The sequence below is a fragment of the Chanos chanos genome, chromosome 3, assembly GCF_902362185.1.
Source record: "Chanos chanos chromosome 3, fChaCha1.1, whole genome shotgun sequence".
Taxonomy (NCBI): domain Eukaryota; kingdom Metazoa; phylum Chordata; class Actinopteri; order Gonorynchiformes; family Chanidae; genus Chanos; species Chanos chanos.
In genome coordinates, this window is record NC_044497.1 from 25,825,637 (window position 1) to 25,842,602 (window position 16,966).

Below are 16,966 nucleotides of genomic sequence, written 5' to 3' on the forward strand. Positions count from 1 at the left end.
CTCACTTTCTCCCACTCTCTCTCTCTCTCTCTCTCTCTCTCTCTCGCATGCTGCTTTAGTCTGAGCCTACAGAGGGGGAGAACTCTGACTGCACTCCTGCCCTGCCTACAACTGTGGTCACACAGCTGTGGTGGGGTAAGTATTAGAATGGTGCTAACTTTGCCCTTGCCTCCCCAGGTATGATCATCTATAATGGACAGAGGAAGACCACGGGGGCTGATTTCATCTCTCTTGGGCTCGTGGGCGGTCGTCCAGAATTTAGGTATACCGTTAATTCCAAATGACTTTGTTTAACTCTTTATAGCACATTGTGCCTAGTGCTAAGCTATGCTCTCCACCTGTAGTTTGAGCAAGCCTATGTAAGTACCTGTTAATGTGTTTTTTCTTGACTGCAGGTTTGATGTGGGGTCTGGCATGGCTACCATTCGTTACCCTACTCCCATTAAGCTGGGCGAGTTCCACACAGTGGAGCTGTACCGCAACCAAACACAGGGTTCCCTCATTGTCGATGGAGAAGCTCCAATCAACGGCACCTCACAGGTAGTGTACCATATCACACTGCAGTACAAACAAAGGCATCTACAGGTGTGGATGCAGAGAGCTGTGTCAAAAGGCATTGATTCACATGCCAAATGACTGATGTTTTTCCACAGGGGAAATTCCAAGGCCTTGATCTAAATGAGGAGCTGTTTGTAGGCGGATATCCAAACTACAGTATGCTTGCCAAAACTGCAGGATTAAAAACTGGCTTTGTTGGTAAGAAAAATTCTTTTAATGTTTTTTGTGGGGGGGCCTTGTGTCTTAATGTTGCTGTAGGGATATAGTGAAAGGCCATTTCTTTCTTTTTTAATTGGGTATTGAATTCTATGGAACTGTTGTATGAGAACATAGTATGAGAATGTGCGTAATGTAAATCCACATCAGTATCCATAAACACAAAACTTGACTGTAAATATGAAAAAGGGAAATGTTAATGCAGTTGCTGGTTTGTAAGTGTAAATGTGTAATTCCTGCGATTGTGTAATTTACTATTTCATTTTCCAGTTTACAGAGTTTACAGATACTCTTCTCACCTTTAATTGTTGTTGTACTATATGTACAGATCTTGTGAAAATTCAAATCCATTTTCCACATTTGTATTCCAAGCTACCATCTTGGAATCATAACTGTAAAAGTTCTTTTAAGTTAGACAGACATACTGGAAGTAAATCTGTATACCTTATGCCTTGGCTTCTGCTTCTACATAATAAAAGTCTTCTTTACATCACTGATAGATAGATAGATAGACAGACAGATAGATAGATAGATAGATAGATAGATAGATAGATAGATAGATAGATAGATAGATAGATACATACATACATACATACATACATACATACATACATACATGTGCAGATAGTTGCTGGAATTTAATACTTCTGATTTGACAGGCAGGTCTCATTGGCATGATGTGGCCTGTTATTGAACTCATTTACAGTGCAAGGATTCTGTCACAAGTAATGTTATTCCTACATATTATAATTATCATCACATGTTCTCCAAATAGGCCTTGTATCCTAACTAAACCGAAACTTTTATCTGCAGTGAATACAGATTCAGACTTTACACATTTAGTGCTATTCTTGTGTACAGGTTTAGTTTCATATGTGTAATCTGATTACCATCAGATGGGCTGAACATGATGAAAAACAGTGGAGCTGAATCTGGTCTTTTATTTTGTAGATTCAAAAGCCCAGAAAAAAGGAATTTCTTGGTTCCTATAGCCTATTGCCGCAATCTTCGCACACGCTGAAGGCATAGTCAGTTTTACTATTTCAGCCAGTGTTATAAAACTGCCCAAATGCATATGCTGAAAATAGATTTATGAACACCTGTAGCCTGCATATATGAAAAACAGGAACTAAATTCAACAGTAAATCTTTAACTTGACAGAGGTACCATCCAGTCTACCTATCATGCATTTAGATTTACAAACCAACTGGCATGTACATTCATGTCTCACTATTTTCACATTTACAAATTATAATCGAACAAGTGGATTTGAAGGCCAAAATGAAATCCTGGTGTATAGCAGTAAATTCAAAGCAGGGTATCACTGTATTAAAATCACCTAAGAGGATATTAATGGTCTCTGATTCTCCCTCCTCAAGGGTGCATTCGTCAGCTGATCATCCAAGGTGATGAAATCATCTTCAAAGACCTCGACCGAAGCTCCACTGGAGTCTCAAACTGTCCCACCTGTAAGGACCGCCCATGTCAGGTGAGTCCTTCCAATCACCATTCAGATCATCCATTTTCAGATTTCATGTTGCTTGACTGGAATGTATATCCCATTTGAGGGCATTACACTTAGACTGAGTTGTGTTGCAGAACGGCGGTATATGCCAGGACTCTGAGGCCAGTCTGTACAAGTGCAGTTGTCCAAGAGGATTCACCGGAAGCAACTGCCAACATCACTCTTCCCTGCACTGCCACCCAGGTTAGTCCGCCTGCCTGCCAAGGGACTCAGCTACCCACTAAACCTGGCTTTAAAACACACCTTCACTGTTATTCAATCAATGAGCCTATGAGAATGTAGCTAAATGCTCCCCCTTTCTCTTTCCCTCTCTCTCTCTCTCCCTCTCTCTCTCTCTCTCTCTCCCTCATTTTCCCTCTCTCTCTCTCTCTCTTTCATATCTCACTCCTGCAGAGGCCTGTGGACCAGACGCCACCTGTATTAACAAACCTGAGGGCCTGGGTTACGACTGCCGTTGTCACCTGGGCAAGTCTGGAGACAAGTGCATGGAAGGTAAAGCTCTTCCATAATGTTGTTTAACCTTCAGCTCATAAAATGCATATCGATAGATTCAGACACACCTTTTATTAAACACATCTAAACACACTATCTGTAGTGGGTGGGTTGATAGCGGATAACTGGAGTCAGAAGAGCATCACGACACTATAAATAGATGTGTCATGTTTGACAGAGGCTGATAAATGCTTCTGCTCTGTCCTTCACACAATGTCTCAGCATGGGGCAATACAGTATAGGACATGTGTGAAGTCAGCAGTGTTCTTCAGCATTTATGTCTCTCTTTTATGACAGGCACCCTGGTGACGACCCCTCTGTTTGATAGGGAAGATTCATACATCGCATATCCTCCCCTCACTAACATTCACAATGACCTGCGTATCGATATGGAGTTCAAACCCATGGACTCCAATGGCCTGATGTTTTTCAGCGGAGGAAAGAAAATGAAGGTGGAAGACTTTGTGGCTCTGTCCATGGTCAATGGACATGTGGAGTTCCGCTATGAGCTAGGAACAGGTTACTACTCGCTTTAGCCTTTTACATAATTACCTCATGCCACAGCACTGCTTAATCAGTTATCATGGTACTAATATAAGGTGGCCACTCCTCTGTGAGCTTCAAGTCTTTTTTTTAAGCCAAACTACTTTTGAAGGTGAAAGTTAAGATGCACAAGTTTGTGATGTAAGAATCTGAAATCCTCCAGAATTATTTGTCATGGGTACTGTTGGTCGTTTCTTATTTTATGTTGTAAAAACTTCGGAGTGCCTTTGTTGTGCAGTCTTGGGAAACTTGGGTGTGTCTCTCTTTTTTGGCCACAAGGGGGCAGCAGATGATAGTCTGTGTTCTGACTAACAGGTCAGGCCATACTCCGCAGTCATGAGCCAGTCACTGAGGGTCAGTGGCACCGTGTGACAGCAGAGAGACTGAATAAGGACGGCTCTCTCAAAGTGGACGAACAACGCGAGGTCAGAAGGTCGTCTCCAGGAAAGGCCCAGGGCCTGAATATCCACACTCCCATGTACCTAGGAGGAGTGCCTAGCATGGATATACTGCCCAAACCCGCCAATGTCAGCATGCTCTTTGACGGCTGCATAGGAGAGGTGAGCCACAGTGAAAACAGGGCAGTAGTGTTCAGTCCCTTAGGTCTCTATATTCCCCGTGAGTCCAGTTACCTGATGAAGTTTGAACACTGATCGAGCTGAAGAATATAGTTCATTGAAGAAGTTTTAAAATGACCACTCCTGGAACTAGGGATTTGACACCACTGTAACCTGACTTAAAAGTGTTTTAAAATGATTGTCAACAGTCAGCAGAGCTGAGATCAGTTTATATTATGATTCATAACAGCGTTATGTTATGGTCTGTGTGTTTCTGTGCAGGTATCCATTAATGGAAAGAAGATAGACCTGTCATATAGCTTCACTGAGAACAGAGGTATCAGTCAGTGCAGGGTTGACAGTCCATGTGACCGTCGTCCATGCCTGCACGGGGGCAGCTGCATGCCCAGCGCAGAGTATGAGTACCAGTGCCTCTGCCGAGACGGCTACGAGGGTGAGTGTTCCCTAACTTGGGGCCCCGGCCTCCTCCAAAGTCTCTAACTCTTACCTGTGTTGAAGGCAATTGTTTTTAAGGAAATGAGGGTGACTAAGAAGTGACAACTGACGTCATGAAGTTTTGCAATGATTCTTTATTTACAACACACACTGATCCTGTTTGGAATTAGCCTGTAAGCCAGTTTGATTTGGAATTAGCTCTCGCTGCTTTAGAAGGTAGGACAGTTCAAGTACAGACATATAGTTCACCACAAACTATGTTTGATAGGACAGCTCAAGAACAGACAGGTAATTTACCGCAAACTATGTTACCCATAGCCCCACAACATATAAAGAGACTATTTATACATTGTATATCAACACAGTGTATGCACAGTTAATGATTTAACTGATATGTTTTGTACGTATGTTTTACCGCATTCTGAATCTTGTTTTGATGCATTGACGTGTGTGTGTGCATGTGTGTGTGTGTGCGCGTGTGTGTGTGTGTGTGTGCGCGTGCGTGTGTGTGCGCGTGTGTACGCGTGTGTGGTGTTTCAGGAGAGCGGTGTGAGGTGGTGAAGGACACATGCCAGCATAGCTCCCAGTGCCTGCATGGTGGCAGCTGCGTTAATAACCACTGCATCTGTACTGCTGGATACACTGGTCTCTTCTGTGAGGAAGGTCAGGATTCACGCACTCACCCACCACACCTGCGTCACACCCTTTTTTTTTTTTAAACATCTCATAGTCAGCATGGCATTGTTAAGGAGGCCATTGACGTGGGACACTGTTGCACAGCAAAAGTGTTGCAGGACTCAAGGGAAGGATTCTAGCAACAGCTACAATACAAAATTGATTGAGTTATATTCTTATACAGCACGTGTGGTGTAATTCCTCAGACTTATAAACTTTGCCTGAAGATACCAGTTACCTTTTGGTGATGTATAGTTCTCTCTAGTGACTTAAATTCTCTGCTTGTCCTCAATTTAGAATTAGAAATACAACACTATTTTAGATCTCGCTTCTACACTGTTGTCGATAACAGTGTTTTTCACTGTTAAGCATCAGAGCCTTGCCCCTGAAACATGTTATCAGATAAAGTAAAACCAGACCCAGAGACTTTTCATCAGGGAGTCATTCTCCACACTCTGGCCTATCGTAGCAATATCAGACACAGATGGACTAGCAAAATCCAGCAGTGTGTTGTGTGTGTCTTGGGCCAGCGGGTGTATTGTTAAAGTGTATCTGACCCCCTGGCTCTCCTGGCTATATCCCCTCACAAACACAGGGCATGCGGACAACTTCTCGGAGGCGCTGTGGAGTCTGGAGGGTAGTGGGGGGAATGGTACAGTATTCCTACAGTCTGCCTGACATGTTCGTCACTAACCACGGAGCAAGTGCTCCGCTCTCCTCCTCCCCAGGACCCCTTGGTCCATCTAACCCCATATCCGAAAAGAAAGAAACAGAACAAAACAAAGCAAAACAAAACAAGAAACCTTTGACACAACACCTGAGAAAGAAAAGGACAGAAGCTGAAGACTTGCCTTGTTTTACATGTTCATTTACAAGGTGCTAACTGTATATCAGCTGCCATTTCCTGTCGTTGGCTCATTCTTCGTATGACATTGGCGTGCACTATTAGACAATATAACCTTTCCATATATTTACCTCTGAAACCAGCAGGAAGTTATGACTCACCCGTTTTATTTCTGACATGAACATACAGTGATTGCCTTGTAATTAAACAACTGAAAACAAAGTGTCTTCTGAAAGAAAAAATTCAAAAAGGACTTGTCTGTACTCAACCAGCGACTGGGTCTCATTCTGCAAAAAGACAAACAAGGCTGAGCAAGGGGAATTCTATGTTAAAGATAAAAAAGTATTGTTTGCACTTCTTTTTTTTATTTAATGTTTGATACGTTGTTTTGAGTTAATAAAATGTAGAATTCCCCTTTTGCATCCCTCAGAACATCTTGTCTAGTCTTTTACATAACTACTCACTTCAGTACAAACTTAATTTAACTTCAAACATACATACATACACATCTCCGTCTTCCCAACTGCCTGTCTGAAAACCAGCAACACCGTCTTTCTCTTACCACCATTCTCAGTGACAACAGACAACATGAAAATGCATTCATGAGTCCGAGGGTACCAGTTACTAACCTCTTAATAATGTGTTGACAAAGTAAAGTGTTTCAGGTGAGTTTTAGTTTTAAAATGGAGATCATAAGCCAAAGCATGGAAAAGTCTTTGTGAACCCAGGGATGCTTGAAACCTCTGTTATTGTGGACTGTCAATTATATGTAAATGAGGCCAGTATTTTTGTAAGGAATGCTTTGTTCTGTCAAATGGATGTCAACTTGTGATGGAATGGTTGTGTGTATATATCTCTGTAGAAATCTGACACTGAAGGTGACGTGACCTGAATGTTTAATGTGAAATGAGTTTGGGATGTTGCAAGCCGTTACTCTTGTGATTGTGACTGAGTCATCTAAGTTATTTTTTCCTTACCCTGCCCAAAGCTTTTTGTGATCCTGTTTAGTGCATATTTTAGCCCAGATTTGGTAACCATATTTTTATATTATTTTACATTAACAGTACAAGTCAGTGTAAAATTCATGACAGCATTATAATCCAAGATTGAAAATCTTGTCGTGAATTTTATCACTCTATAGCCTCTTTTTGTTCTTTTTACATTCTTAACTTTGAGGGTCTTCGTGGTTTAGATTTTGGCCACAGCTTGGCGATGTAACACTGAAGCAGACACTCTCTAAACAGAAAGTCTAATTCTTTTCTTTTTGCTCATTGATTTACTTGCTGCAGATTCACCCATACAGTACGCAGCTTTCTTCCATGACAACGGATACCTCGCCCTCCCCAAACCAATATTCCCACGAAGGTGAGAATCCACGTCGTAGGCTTTTTTTTGGGGTTTTTTTTTTTTTTTTTTTTTTGCATGTGTAACATTCTTTACAATGCTTCTAAAGTTATAGTTAATGTGTATTGTAAATGCTCTTTAGACCATGACCTTACCAAATTTCCACACCTGGGGATTAATAAAGTATTATCTTATCTTATCTTATCTTATCTTATCTTATCTTATCATAAATATTCATTTATAAAAATATACCGAGTGCTCTTTCATGTCACTTTTTTGGAATGTTTTCGTGCTTTTTCTGTTATTCTTAAGGTGCTATTTTGGTTTTGCTGATAAAAGAGGTGATCTTGTGACATTTTTCTATACTTTTATGTTAGTAAAGTATAGAAAGTTAGTACACAAGTCTGTACATCTTAAACCAAAAGTCCCTAATGTGTGAGATGCCAGTTTGTGTGTGTTTTGGTTGAGTTCACAGTCATGTTTGTACATTTCAGTGCTCCTGACTCTCCTGAGACCATTGGGTTTGAGATTAACACACAGTCGTCAGATGGCCTGATTCTTTGGCAGGGAGTGGTAGGTGTTTGGTACAGAGTCACCTCTCTGGACCTGGGCCTGTTATTATTCTTAATGCTATTGTGTGAATACTTTAATTGACATGATACTTGATTACTGCCTGAATGTTAAATGATTGCTGCAGAATCCAGTTGTTTCATGTTAGGATTCTTACAACAGTATAAATTGGATGTATTCTCAGACACAGTTTATGTTTTTTTCCTGACATATTGATTGTTTAACATCGACACACGTTATAGAAATTCTTGTGATGTAGGCATTTCTCTTGTTCACATGTTCTGTTGTCATCACCATTGAATGCTGTGATTGAGCATGCTCACTCCTCACCTGAAGGTTTTTTTTTTTTTCCCTGACTGCACACTATGACAGCGTGGTTTGCATGTTGCCTTGTTTTGCTTTGCCACACTAACTCACTGTGCATTCTCCTCAGGAACCCACAGGTTCACTCGCCCTACGCAAACTGCATGCTAGTAAAAAGGCATCCGCTCTCCGAAAGCACTCAGTCAAACAAGTATGTTCCACAGGCATTCACCTCAGACATAGAGTGGAAAAAGTTTTGAGGGTCAACTGATGTGTTTACTGATATGATGGAGAAAGAAAAACAAAGTATGGACAACGTGTAAATTACACACGACTTTATGCAAGCTGACATAAAGTATGCCTAACACAGAATGACATCTAATTGCACTTAAAAGCATCCATGTGAAATAAATGACCAAATGACATGATCTGCACTTATGACTATGTCAACACGGGTAACAGATATGTCATTATGTCATTCCAGCATCTGAAACAATAGCATGTCATGGCAGGAAACCTTCTGCATCATACATCTGTGTTATGAGAATATTTATACACAGATTTACACGCATGCATGCATTTACGAATGCTTTACATATGATCATTACAAATGGACAACCTCATCACTTTCGCCCTGATTCACAGAACGAGCTTTGGCATGTTTAATACTGCCAAATGCAGTATTTTCTGAACTCAAGCTTGCCATTTTACAATTAAAACTTTTTTAAAAACATTTATTTCATGTGTTACAGTAACAGTTTTGTTTTTTTGTCTGACACTCTTGTCTAGAGCAAGAGGTGCATTCCGATTGCAGAGGAAAGCAACAATACATCCCTACCAGAGCTCAGAAACTGTCTATGAAAGAGTGTCAATAGTAATTAACACAAGTGAAAAGTTTTGTTTTATGTAGTGATATTTAGCAGGGTTATACTTCGATTTTTCTCAATGGAATGTTTAGGACTGTACTTTGTTAATTTCAATGAAATCTTTTCACTACATTTTGTACAATCAACAAACGTTACTTAGGTAGAGTCAGAAAGTAAGAGTTATAAGTCACAACATATATACTGTATGCTGTAGAACGGCATAATAATGTTGAAGACCATGCTGATTATCTCATAAGATAGTCCACAAAAGTCGACTGAAACTCTTCAGAACTAAAGCAACCCATCTTTGCATCATGAGATTATGAGATTAAAGAGATAATGAGTAATGGGATTAGATGTAGTAACAGTAAAGCCAGACCGATATTTTAGACCTATTCAGCTGTGGATATTTTTGTGGGTATTTCATTCACCGTCCTTGGTTTCCTTGTGGGATTCTGTCTCAATGGATATCAGTTAAGAGTGAGCACTCTACAAGACAGGGCTTTCATATCTTTGTCTTTGGTTCTCATTTATTTGGAGCTAGTCAGGTTGTCTTTCTCATAGTATGGCCATTCATGATGAGAAGCTCAGAATGAAATGACCTCAGCTTGCCCTATGGGAGAAATGGGAAATTAGGAATTATGTTTCATTTTTAGGAACTGGGAGAACAAGGAAAGGGCAAAGACTTCATAAGTCTGGGTTTACAGAATGGACACCTTGTCTTCAGGTAAGCTACTGAAAGGGTTTTCTCAAGGGACGCAACATGAGGATCAGTGTAATATGTGCTTAAATTAATCCCAACTGAACTAAAGATGTCTCTTTTGCCTCTTCAGTTACCAGCTAGGCAGTGGAGAAGCTCAGATCCTCTCCAGAGAACCAGTTAATGATGGCAGCTGGCACAAGATCACTGCAGTCAGGTAATCAAGTCCCCAGTGTGTACTTACCTGCTGAATTTTGGAAGTTGTATTGTATCCTCTCTAATGACTTAAGACTTTAAAACATTCCTCTTGTCTCCCTCCTGGAAAGAACGGGCAAGCAAGGCTATGTCCAGGTAGACGGGGGTTCAGTGCGTCGCGGACAGTCACCGGGCAAAAGCATCATGGTCAACACCAAAGGAAACATATTTTTGGGTAAGCACCGTTTACCAGGGCTCATCTAGATTTCCATTTGATATGCTTAAATCCCAGGGAAACTGGAAAAACCTCACATCTCCTGCACAGTGTGTCTCTATTACATGTTTTCTGTAATGTGCTCTATAGAATAGCTAAATGTGGTATTTGTCCAATGGCAGGTGGAGCTCCTGACATGACGGCGCTAACAGGGGGAAAATTCACCTCAGGCATCACGGGCTGCGTGAAGAACCTGTCACTCATGAATGCTCGGCCAGGAGATCAGCCACCACGACCTATTGACCTGCAGGTCCACGCAGAGCATGGCATCAATGTCGAGCGCTGCTCATCGTAGACGGCAACCAAAAAAAAACCCCAAAAAACTTAACGAAAACTCAAAAGACTTTGGAGAACAATCCCGCACACAGAGAGGCAGTGAGAGAGGGAGAGAGAGAGAGAGAGAGAGAGAGAGAGAGAGCGAGAGAGACACATTTCTCAGTTATAAACACACACAAGAAAGTTCATGCCTTCATTTGGACACTCACACATATTCATACCTGGTGCTTCACTGCTACCCAAAAAGCCAAAAACCCAACACAACTGTTTCTTTGCTCTGTGTTGCATTGAACCAAAAAATGAGAGAAAAAGAAATATTATATTAGCAAGTCTTCACATCCTCAGTGTTGTTTTGCCAATGAAGGACTATTAACACAGGAGATACACTTTTCATACTCCCACCTGTAGATTTTTTTAGCCGTGAGAAAAAAAGAAAAAAAAAACAGGAAAAAAATGAACGTGAAAGGCCTTCTACGTTGGGTCAAATCCTATGGAGTTGAAGATGTTTTTACAGCACTGAATTTTTATTTATATACATACATACATACATACATACATACATACATATATATATGTATATATATGTGTGTGTGTGTGTGTGTAATATGACTACATATTATATATTTGTGGGGGGGAAATGCAAACTAACCATACCCAGCTCTTCTGTTTTCCTAGAGTTGATTCTGGGTTCTAATACTGTGTGTCTAAGGCAATAGGGCCAAGCTGTGTTAATACTTGAAGACTTTTGCAGCTTTCTTATCTTCACTTTTTTCTACGGAGGCTTGTGGGGCGAGCATGCTTAGAAACTTTTAGAAGAAAAAATTTGGGAAAGGCTGTCTTTGTGGTCACAGCATCAAAATGCATCCAGACTCTTCTCAGGGGAAGAAATGGTGCAAAATAAGGAAAAGAAAAAAGAAAGAAATCTTTGGGAGAAAGGATGATTTATAAACTGCTAGATTTCTTGTTCCTTCTTTTGTTATATCAGAAATCATATGCCTTCCATTGCATGATGGCTTCTTTTTTTGTCTGGTGTATAAAATTATAATGGTGCTAAAGTCAGACATGTTGATAAAGCACACTGCCAACACATGCTCACCTCTCTCTTGTCTTGTGCTGATTACTTCTATAGATGTGTCACACATGCAGTTTATTGTAAGTAGCAAAAAAGTGACCTTTTTTTCAATAAAGTCCGTTTGCTATTTACCAACCTCCCCAACTAAATGACTGATATTGTATTGTACCTTTCTTGTGTGATCTCATCAGTCACATTCAAGTTTCGCTTTAAAAATAGAAATAATTATTTTAATTCTACAGGAGCAACTGTCAGTTCACCTCTCATATCTTATTCTGTTTGAGTGGAGTCAGTCATAGATGAAGACATTTTATTTTGCTGTTTTTATTCTGTGATCATTTTCTCCTCACTGTTAAAGATCTTGTCTGTTTGTCAGTTGGATAGACTGTCAATCCTGTTCATACATTTGTGCCTTACATCTGCCAAAGCTAGTTAGTTTAAGATTTTGTCTTTCTTATCTGCAGTCCTGGGTAGTTTTCTCTCTGGTTGAGCCATCATCTGGACTGTGTGTGTGTGTGTGTGTGTGTGTGTGTGTGTGTGTGTGTGTGTATGTGTGAAAATTAAATCCTCAGGAGGGTCAACGCAGAACTGCCTCAACTGTACAACTTAAAAGCATTCAGGTCTCATAGACAAACATTAGGATTCAGAAATAAAGCAAAGACATTCAGGTCTAAATATAGAAGAACAATAGACTACAAAAATAAAACCAAAGTCTGGCTGTTTTCTACAGTTTGGTTGGCTCACTGTAAGGAGTCAGTAAAAATACACAAATACAGGAACACTGTGGAATTTACAGTGTTAACACTGCACACGCTATCTTTCTTTAGTCTGTCAAATATATCTATCTACAGTATGAGAGTAGTATATGAGAGCATAGTGCTAGTCCACTTACTTCACAATAGTGCTGTGACCTTAAGTTTTTGAGCATGCTCGTCCACATAAGTCAGACATTTCTGCTCGATGGGAAGTACGCTTCGATCTCACGCAATATTTCATCTTCTTTTCTTTTTTCTTTTATTATGAACGCCTTTAGGTATGTCTAATAAGTTTCTGGGAAACAAAGGCTCTACTGTTTCACTAAAGATTTGCTTCATCTTTGTTTAATTTCATGTCTTCTTTAACCCAGGTGCTGGTTTAATGGCTTACAATGCTTTAGAATGGGCCCTCACATCGAACTTGGCAGTTTTCTGTCTGCTTTTTGTACATGTCATATGCTTCCTTCTTTTATTTCCCCCTTTATTGTTTTGGGTTTTGATATTGTCACTACAGAAGCTTCAGATGATTTCCCCCACCCTTCCCAGCCCAAATATTACACAGAAAAGTGTGTTTGTATGTATGATCTGTGGTAACAGACTGGAAGATCCAACACCAAAAAAAGTGGCTGTTAGAAGATTTTTTCTTTTCTTTTTTATTTGGGTTGAATCAAACGCGATGGCTATAGGACTTTTCTTTTTTTTTTCTTGAAATAACAAGTAAAAATCTAATGTTTAATCATGGCTCCAGTTGATTTCATTCAGAGATATATCCAATACTCCAGTATCCAACTGTTTTTGCAAGAGAATTTGTGCTTGTTCTTCAGAATTTAAAATGTCTCATGCTTTTTTTGAGCACCTACACAATTTTTTCAATGGAAATCAAGGTAATCCTCCAGTTTTTAGAGTGCACAGTGCACAACACCATATAAAAGAACCCTTAGATAGAAATTTAATGTTCATCGTTACTGACAAGATTTGTTAAACCATTTTTTCAGTCTAACAGAACTGCACATAATCAGCGTGTTGCTCAATCCAGTTGTGTTTTTACATCTGCATCAAAGGTAGTGCATTTTTTTACATTAAAAAATAATAATAACGAAATAAACATAATAGATGATGTGTGGTTGATCATAAGTTTGAGTAACTGTAATCTCAGTGAGTAGCTCTGGAGTTTGAGTGAATAGCTCTGGAAACTTTCTTCTGAAGTACCAAAAAGACTGAATCCCCTTAAAGCCAATGGTGCTTCATATGCCTCTATGATAACGTGTGATAAATTCTTCTTAAAAAGGAGTAGGAAGTTGTCATAAATTGTTAAGAATTTGAATAAACTGTTAGATTTACCATCTTCCTTAGTTTCCACCATGTTTCCTGATTGGTTTTCAAGAAAAAAAAAGACCTGATTAAAAGGTTGTCTTTGAAAGCACATTGTTAATAACTGAAATTGCAGTATTTTGAGGTGGTCATTGTTTCAAGCATTTAATGACTTCTGTGCTCACTTTAGCCGATCTTGTTTTATAAATCACGGATTCTGACTGAACAAATGGTGAGAGGCCATTCCATGCATAAAGCTGATGAAATATCAATGTCACTTAGGTCAATATGGTCACTTTCTGTGTTTGCCTCAGGGCAAACATGAACTGCTTGCAGTTATTAGTTTCTGTGTACACAGAATGTTGCTATCTCTGGAAAAAACTTGAAATTTCAAGGAACAAGTAATTTCATTGTGACCTATGCAAGAAGTCCCAGGAGAGCAGGGTTTTTTTTTTTGGGGGGGGGGGGGGGGGGGGGGGGCGCGCGGTATTTAACAACAGAAGAACCCATGCAAACAAACTCAACCAAGATGAATTCATCATTGGAGAGGCAATGTGTGCCATTCAATATAACTGTTTAGTGTTGCAGTCTGTTCACTCCACTGTCTACTGTAGCTTCTTTTTTTCAGGGGAGCCTTTTGTGTACAATTCCTGAGAGTATCTTAGAGAGCAACAGTGAAGAATTCCATGTCAGCAGTTTCCACTGATGTGTCCAAGGGTGTCCAAGGTGTCCAGCTCCTCAGGGAAACCACGCTGAAAATTCAGAGGAACAGTGAAGCACATTGGTTGGATGACTGGAGAGCTTTCCCAGAAATCATAGTGGTACTGCAAGGTTATGTTAGAAGAATAGTATGATGAATAAAATTTGGAGTGTAGAGAAAACAAATCTTGTCAGACTAAATCCTACATGACCCCGAGATATGTGAATACTGTCAGTTTACATTTCCTAAAATTATGATAACTGCAATTAAACCTTTGAACTTAACCTTAACTTAATTCTTCATTGCACTCATAAGAAGTGACAGTCCAACTAGCATTCACTGGAAATATCCAGACACCTCCAGAATGTGAAAATAAGCTAATAAATGTTTAATTGTGTTTATTTGGGAATGGTTACCATGCAGGCTATTGCACCATAGCTTCCCCAGAGTTAAGAGTGCAGATTACATTTGATGGTCAGAATATTGACCGTAAGAGTCATCTGGGTTTTTTTTTTTGTTTGTTTTTCTTTTTCTTTTCTTTCTTTTTCTTTTTTTTCTAACTACAGCTCCTTTGGCGTTTTTTCCGGACAGCACTAATTCCAAACCCTATGGAATTTGGCGGTGTACCCACTCAGTGATATGCCAGATGCATCCTCCTCACTGTCACTCCGCCACTCACTCATGTGCAGTCTTTTTTCTTTTTTTATACACCGCGTGCCTGACATTTCACATCACAACTAGTTTTGAACTTGAATGGTATTTGTACAGCCAGTCCCTCCACATTATGTGGGTGCTCATCCACTGAAAACAGAAATGCTCTGTAAACTGAAGGTGTTGGTGTTTACTTTTCAAGACTTCACTCACAATGGTTATGTAAATGGAATACAAAGGCCTGCCGGCAATGTAAACAAAGTATTGAATTTACAAGATTCAGGCTTTCTGCCATCTGGAAAACACACTCTAAGTGTGACTTAGAATTATGTCACCTTTCTGAATAGGGCTGAATTATTTTGTTTTGGTCACTTGAAGTCATGGTTCTCTTTTGCATATGAATGAAAATCATATTTTGTTTACATGTTAATTTTGTTAATGATGAGTGGACTGAAATCTTAGAGCAGTGAAATCTCAGATTCCATAAACATTTTGGGAATGTTAAGTTTTTATCGGGGAGTATAACAAGAATTGAGAATAAACAGGCAATTTTAAATCCTCCAGCTGTGAATGGATTTAGCATCAGGTTCCACAGGCCAAAGGCATCACAACTAAGTGGGCTGCCACATGCATAGAAACACACACACACACACACACGCACACACACACACACATACGTACACACACGTACACACACATATGGCTTGGAACAATACAATTCTCACAAAATTGTGTACTCATTTAGAGGTTTTTATTTTTTGGTTTCACTTAAAAAAGTGATTTCAGGTGAAAACAAGCAATTGTTTTAAAATGATATTAGTACCCTCTTTTGACTGTAAATTAACCTACTGAGTAACAAAAAAGTAGCCCAATTACCCACAGCCCAGTTCCCCTTCTTCCACTGTACCGGGTTCAACAGATGTGTCATGTGACACTTCTAAATCGCTCCATCCATTTATCAACTTTGCCACATGTTGAACACCCTGAAACACACAAAACCAAACTTAACAAAGCTGACCCAATTTCTGATTCCTACAGCTGTTATAAATGTTTTTGACTCACATAATACTTTTGCAAAACATAATGTACTGGTATTTTCAGTTTTGGTAATCCATCTACATTTTTACTAAATATTAAACAAATGGAAAAAAAAGAAGCCAATCCCTTATGTGTGTTGTGTGTTGTGTGGTGTGTGTGTGTGTGTGGGGGGGCAGTAAAAGTACTGGGGCAACAACTAAAAGTCTTTAAAAAAAAGACTTAATTATCTAGCAGTCTGATGTAAACTAACTCTCTGTTTGCTGTGGTAATGGAGCTTATGCAGGCTATGCTAAGCCTTGTATTGTGAATTAGGCCCTGAGAATACCTCACTCAGTGAATTACATTTAAGTAGTAGCTCACTGTTTACACACTGTAAACTCTTGCCTCAGTTACCCTTTATAGACAAGTATTTATTTTATTACCACTACAAATACCAGTCTATATTTACAATGGTGGGGGGCCTCAGGGGAAGCCCAGTTGCATGCCAATGGCCTTTCAAATGTTTCACAGCTTTTTACCTAACTGGGTAACTTCTTCTGTCACACACTTCTGTCCCTCTGCCCTGATTGCACAGGTAATGAATACTGTATATAAGTATACATTTAAATGGCCTTTTTTCCTGTCAATTTCTTGAACAACGAGGGTAATATCATACCAAACAACACACTTTGTGTTTTGAACTTTAGTGAGTAAACTTTATCCATATGCTCGATCATATTCTATCAGCTATCATTGTATCAACACCTTTATCCAAAAAAAAAGAAAAAAATAGATTTTCACTGATCAAATTAAACCACTATTGCGCACGACAGGACCAGAAGGGAGACCACTATCAGAAATCATTGAAAGCTCAAACATACATACAGATATAATAATGACTGGTTAATCCACCCTCATGGAACTTTAACTTGACCCTTTTCCTGACACTTGCCCTGAAGTGAACTCTTTTCAGAAAAGTAATCTGTCCCAAAAGGTCTGTTTTGTCAGCGTTGTGTATTATTTTTTTGTAATTCCTCTCTCTGTCTCTCTCTTTTCTATGAGTATA

The 16,966-nt window shown here is 39.5% G+C and overlaps 1 protein-coding gene across 1 annotated transcript in view; it reads left to right on the forward strand.

The window, feature by feature from the left end:
- Nucleotides 1-10,501, forward strand: part of hspg2 (heparan sulfate proteoglycan 2) — an 88,319-nt gene extending 77,818 nt beyond the window's left edge. Inside the window, exons 67-84 of the mRNA XM_030767970.1 lie at nt 178-262; nt 396-540; nt 654-756; nt 2,154-2,263; nt 2,374-2,482; nt 2,693-2,791; nt 3,089-3,310; nt 3,650-3,894; nt 4,174-4,345; nt 4,888-5,010; nt 5,618-5,674; nt 7,156-7,231; nt 7,705-7,783; nt 8,214-8,294; nt 9,606-9,676; nt 9,783-9,866; nt 9,976-10,079; nt 10,241-10,501. Coding sequence (XP_030623830.1) covers nt 178-262; nt 396-540; nt 654-756; nt 2,154-2,263; nt 2,374-2,482; nt 2,693-2,791; nt 3,089-3,310; nt 3,650-3,894; nt 4,174-4,345; nt 4,888-5,010; nt 5,618-5,674; nt 7,156-7,231; nt 7,705-7,783; nt 8,214-8,294; nt 9,606-9,676; nt 9,783-9,866; nt 9,976-10,079; nt 10,241-10,413 — 2,138 coding nt within the window. The 3' untranslated portion in view covers nt 10,414-10,501. The remainder of the gene's footprint in view (nt 1-177; nt 263-395; nt 541-653; nt 757-2,153; nt 2,264-2,373; nt 2,483-2,692; nt 2,792-3,088; nt 3,311-3,649; nt 3,895-4,173; nt 4,346-4,887; nt 5,011-5,617; nt 5,675-7,155; nt 7,232-7,704; nt 7,784-8,213; nt 8,295-9,605; nt 9,677-9,782; nt 9,867-9,975; nt 10,080-10,240) is intronic.
- Nucleotides 10,502-16,966: the final 6,465 nt, after the last annotated feature.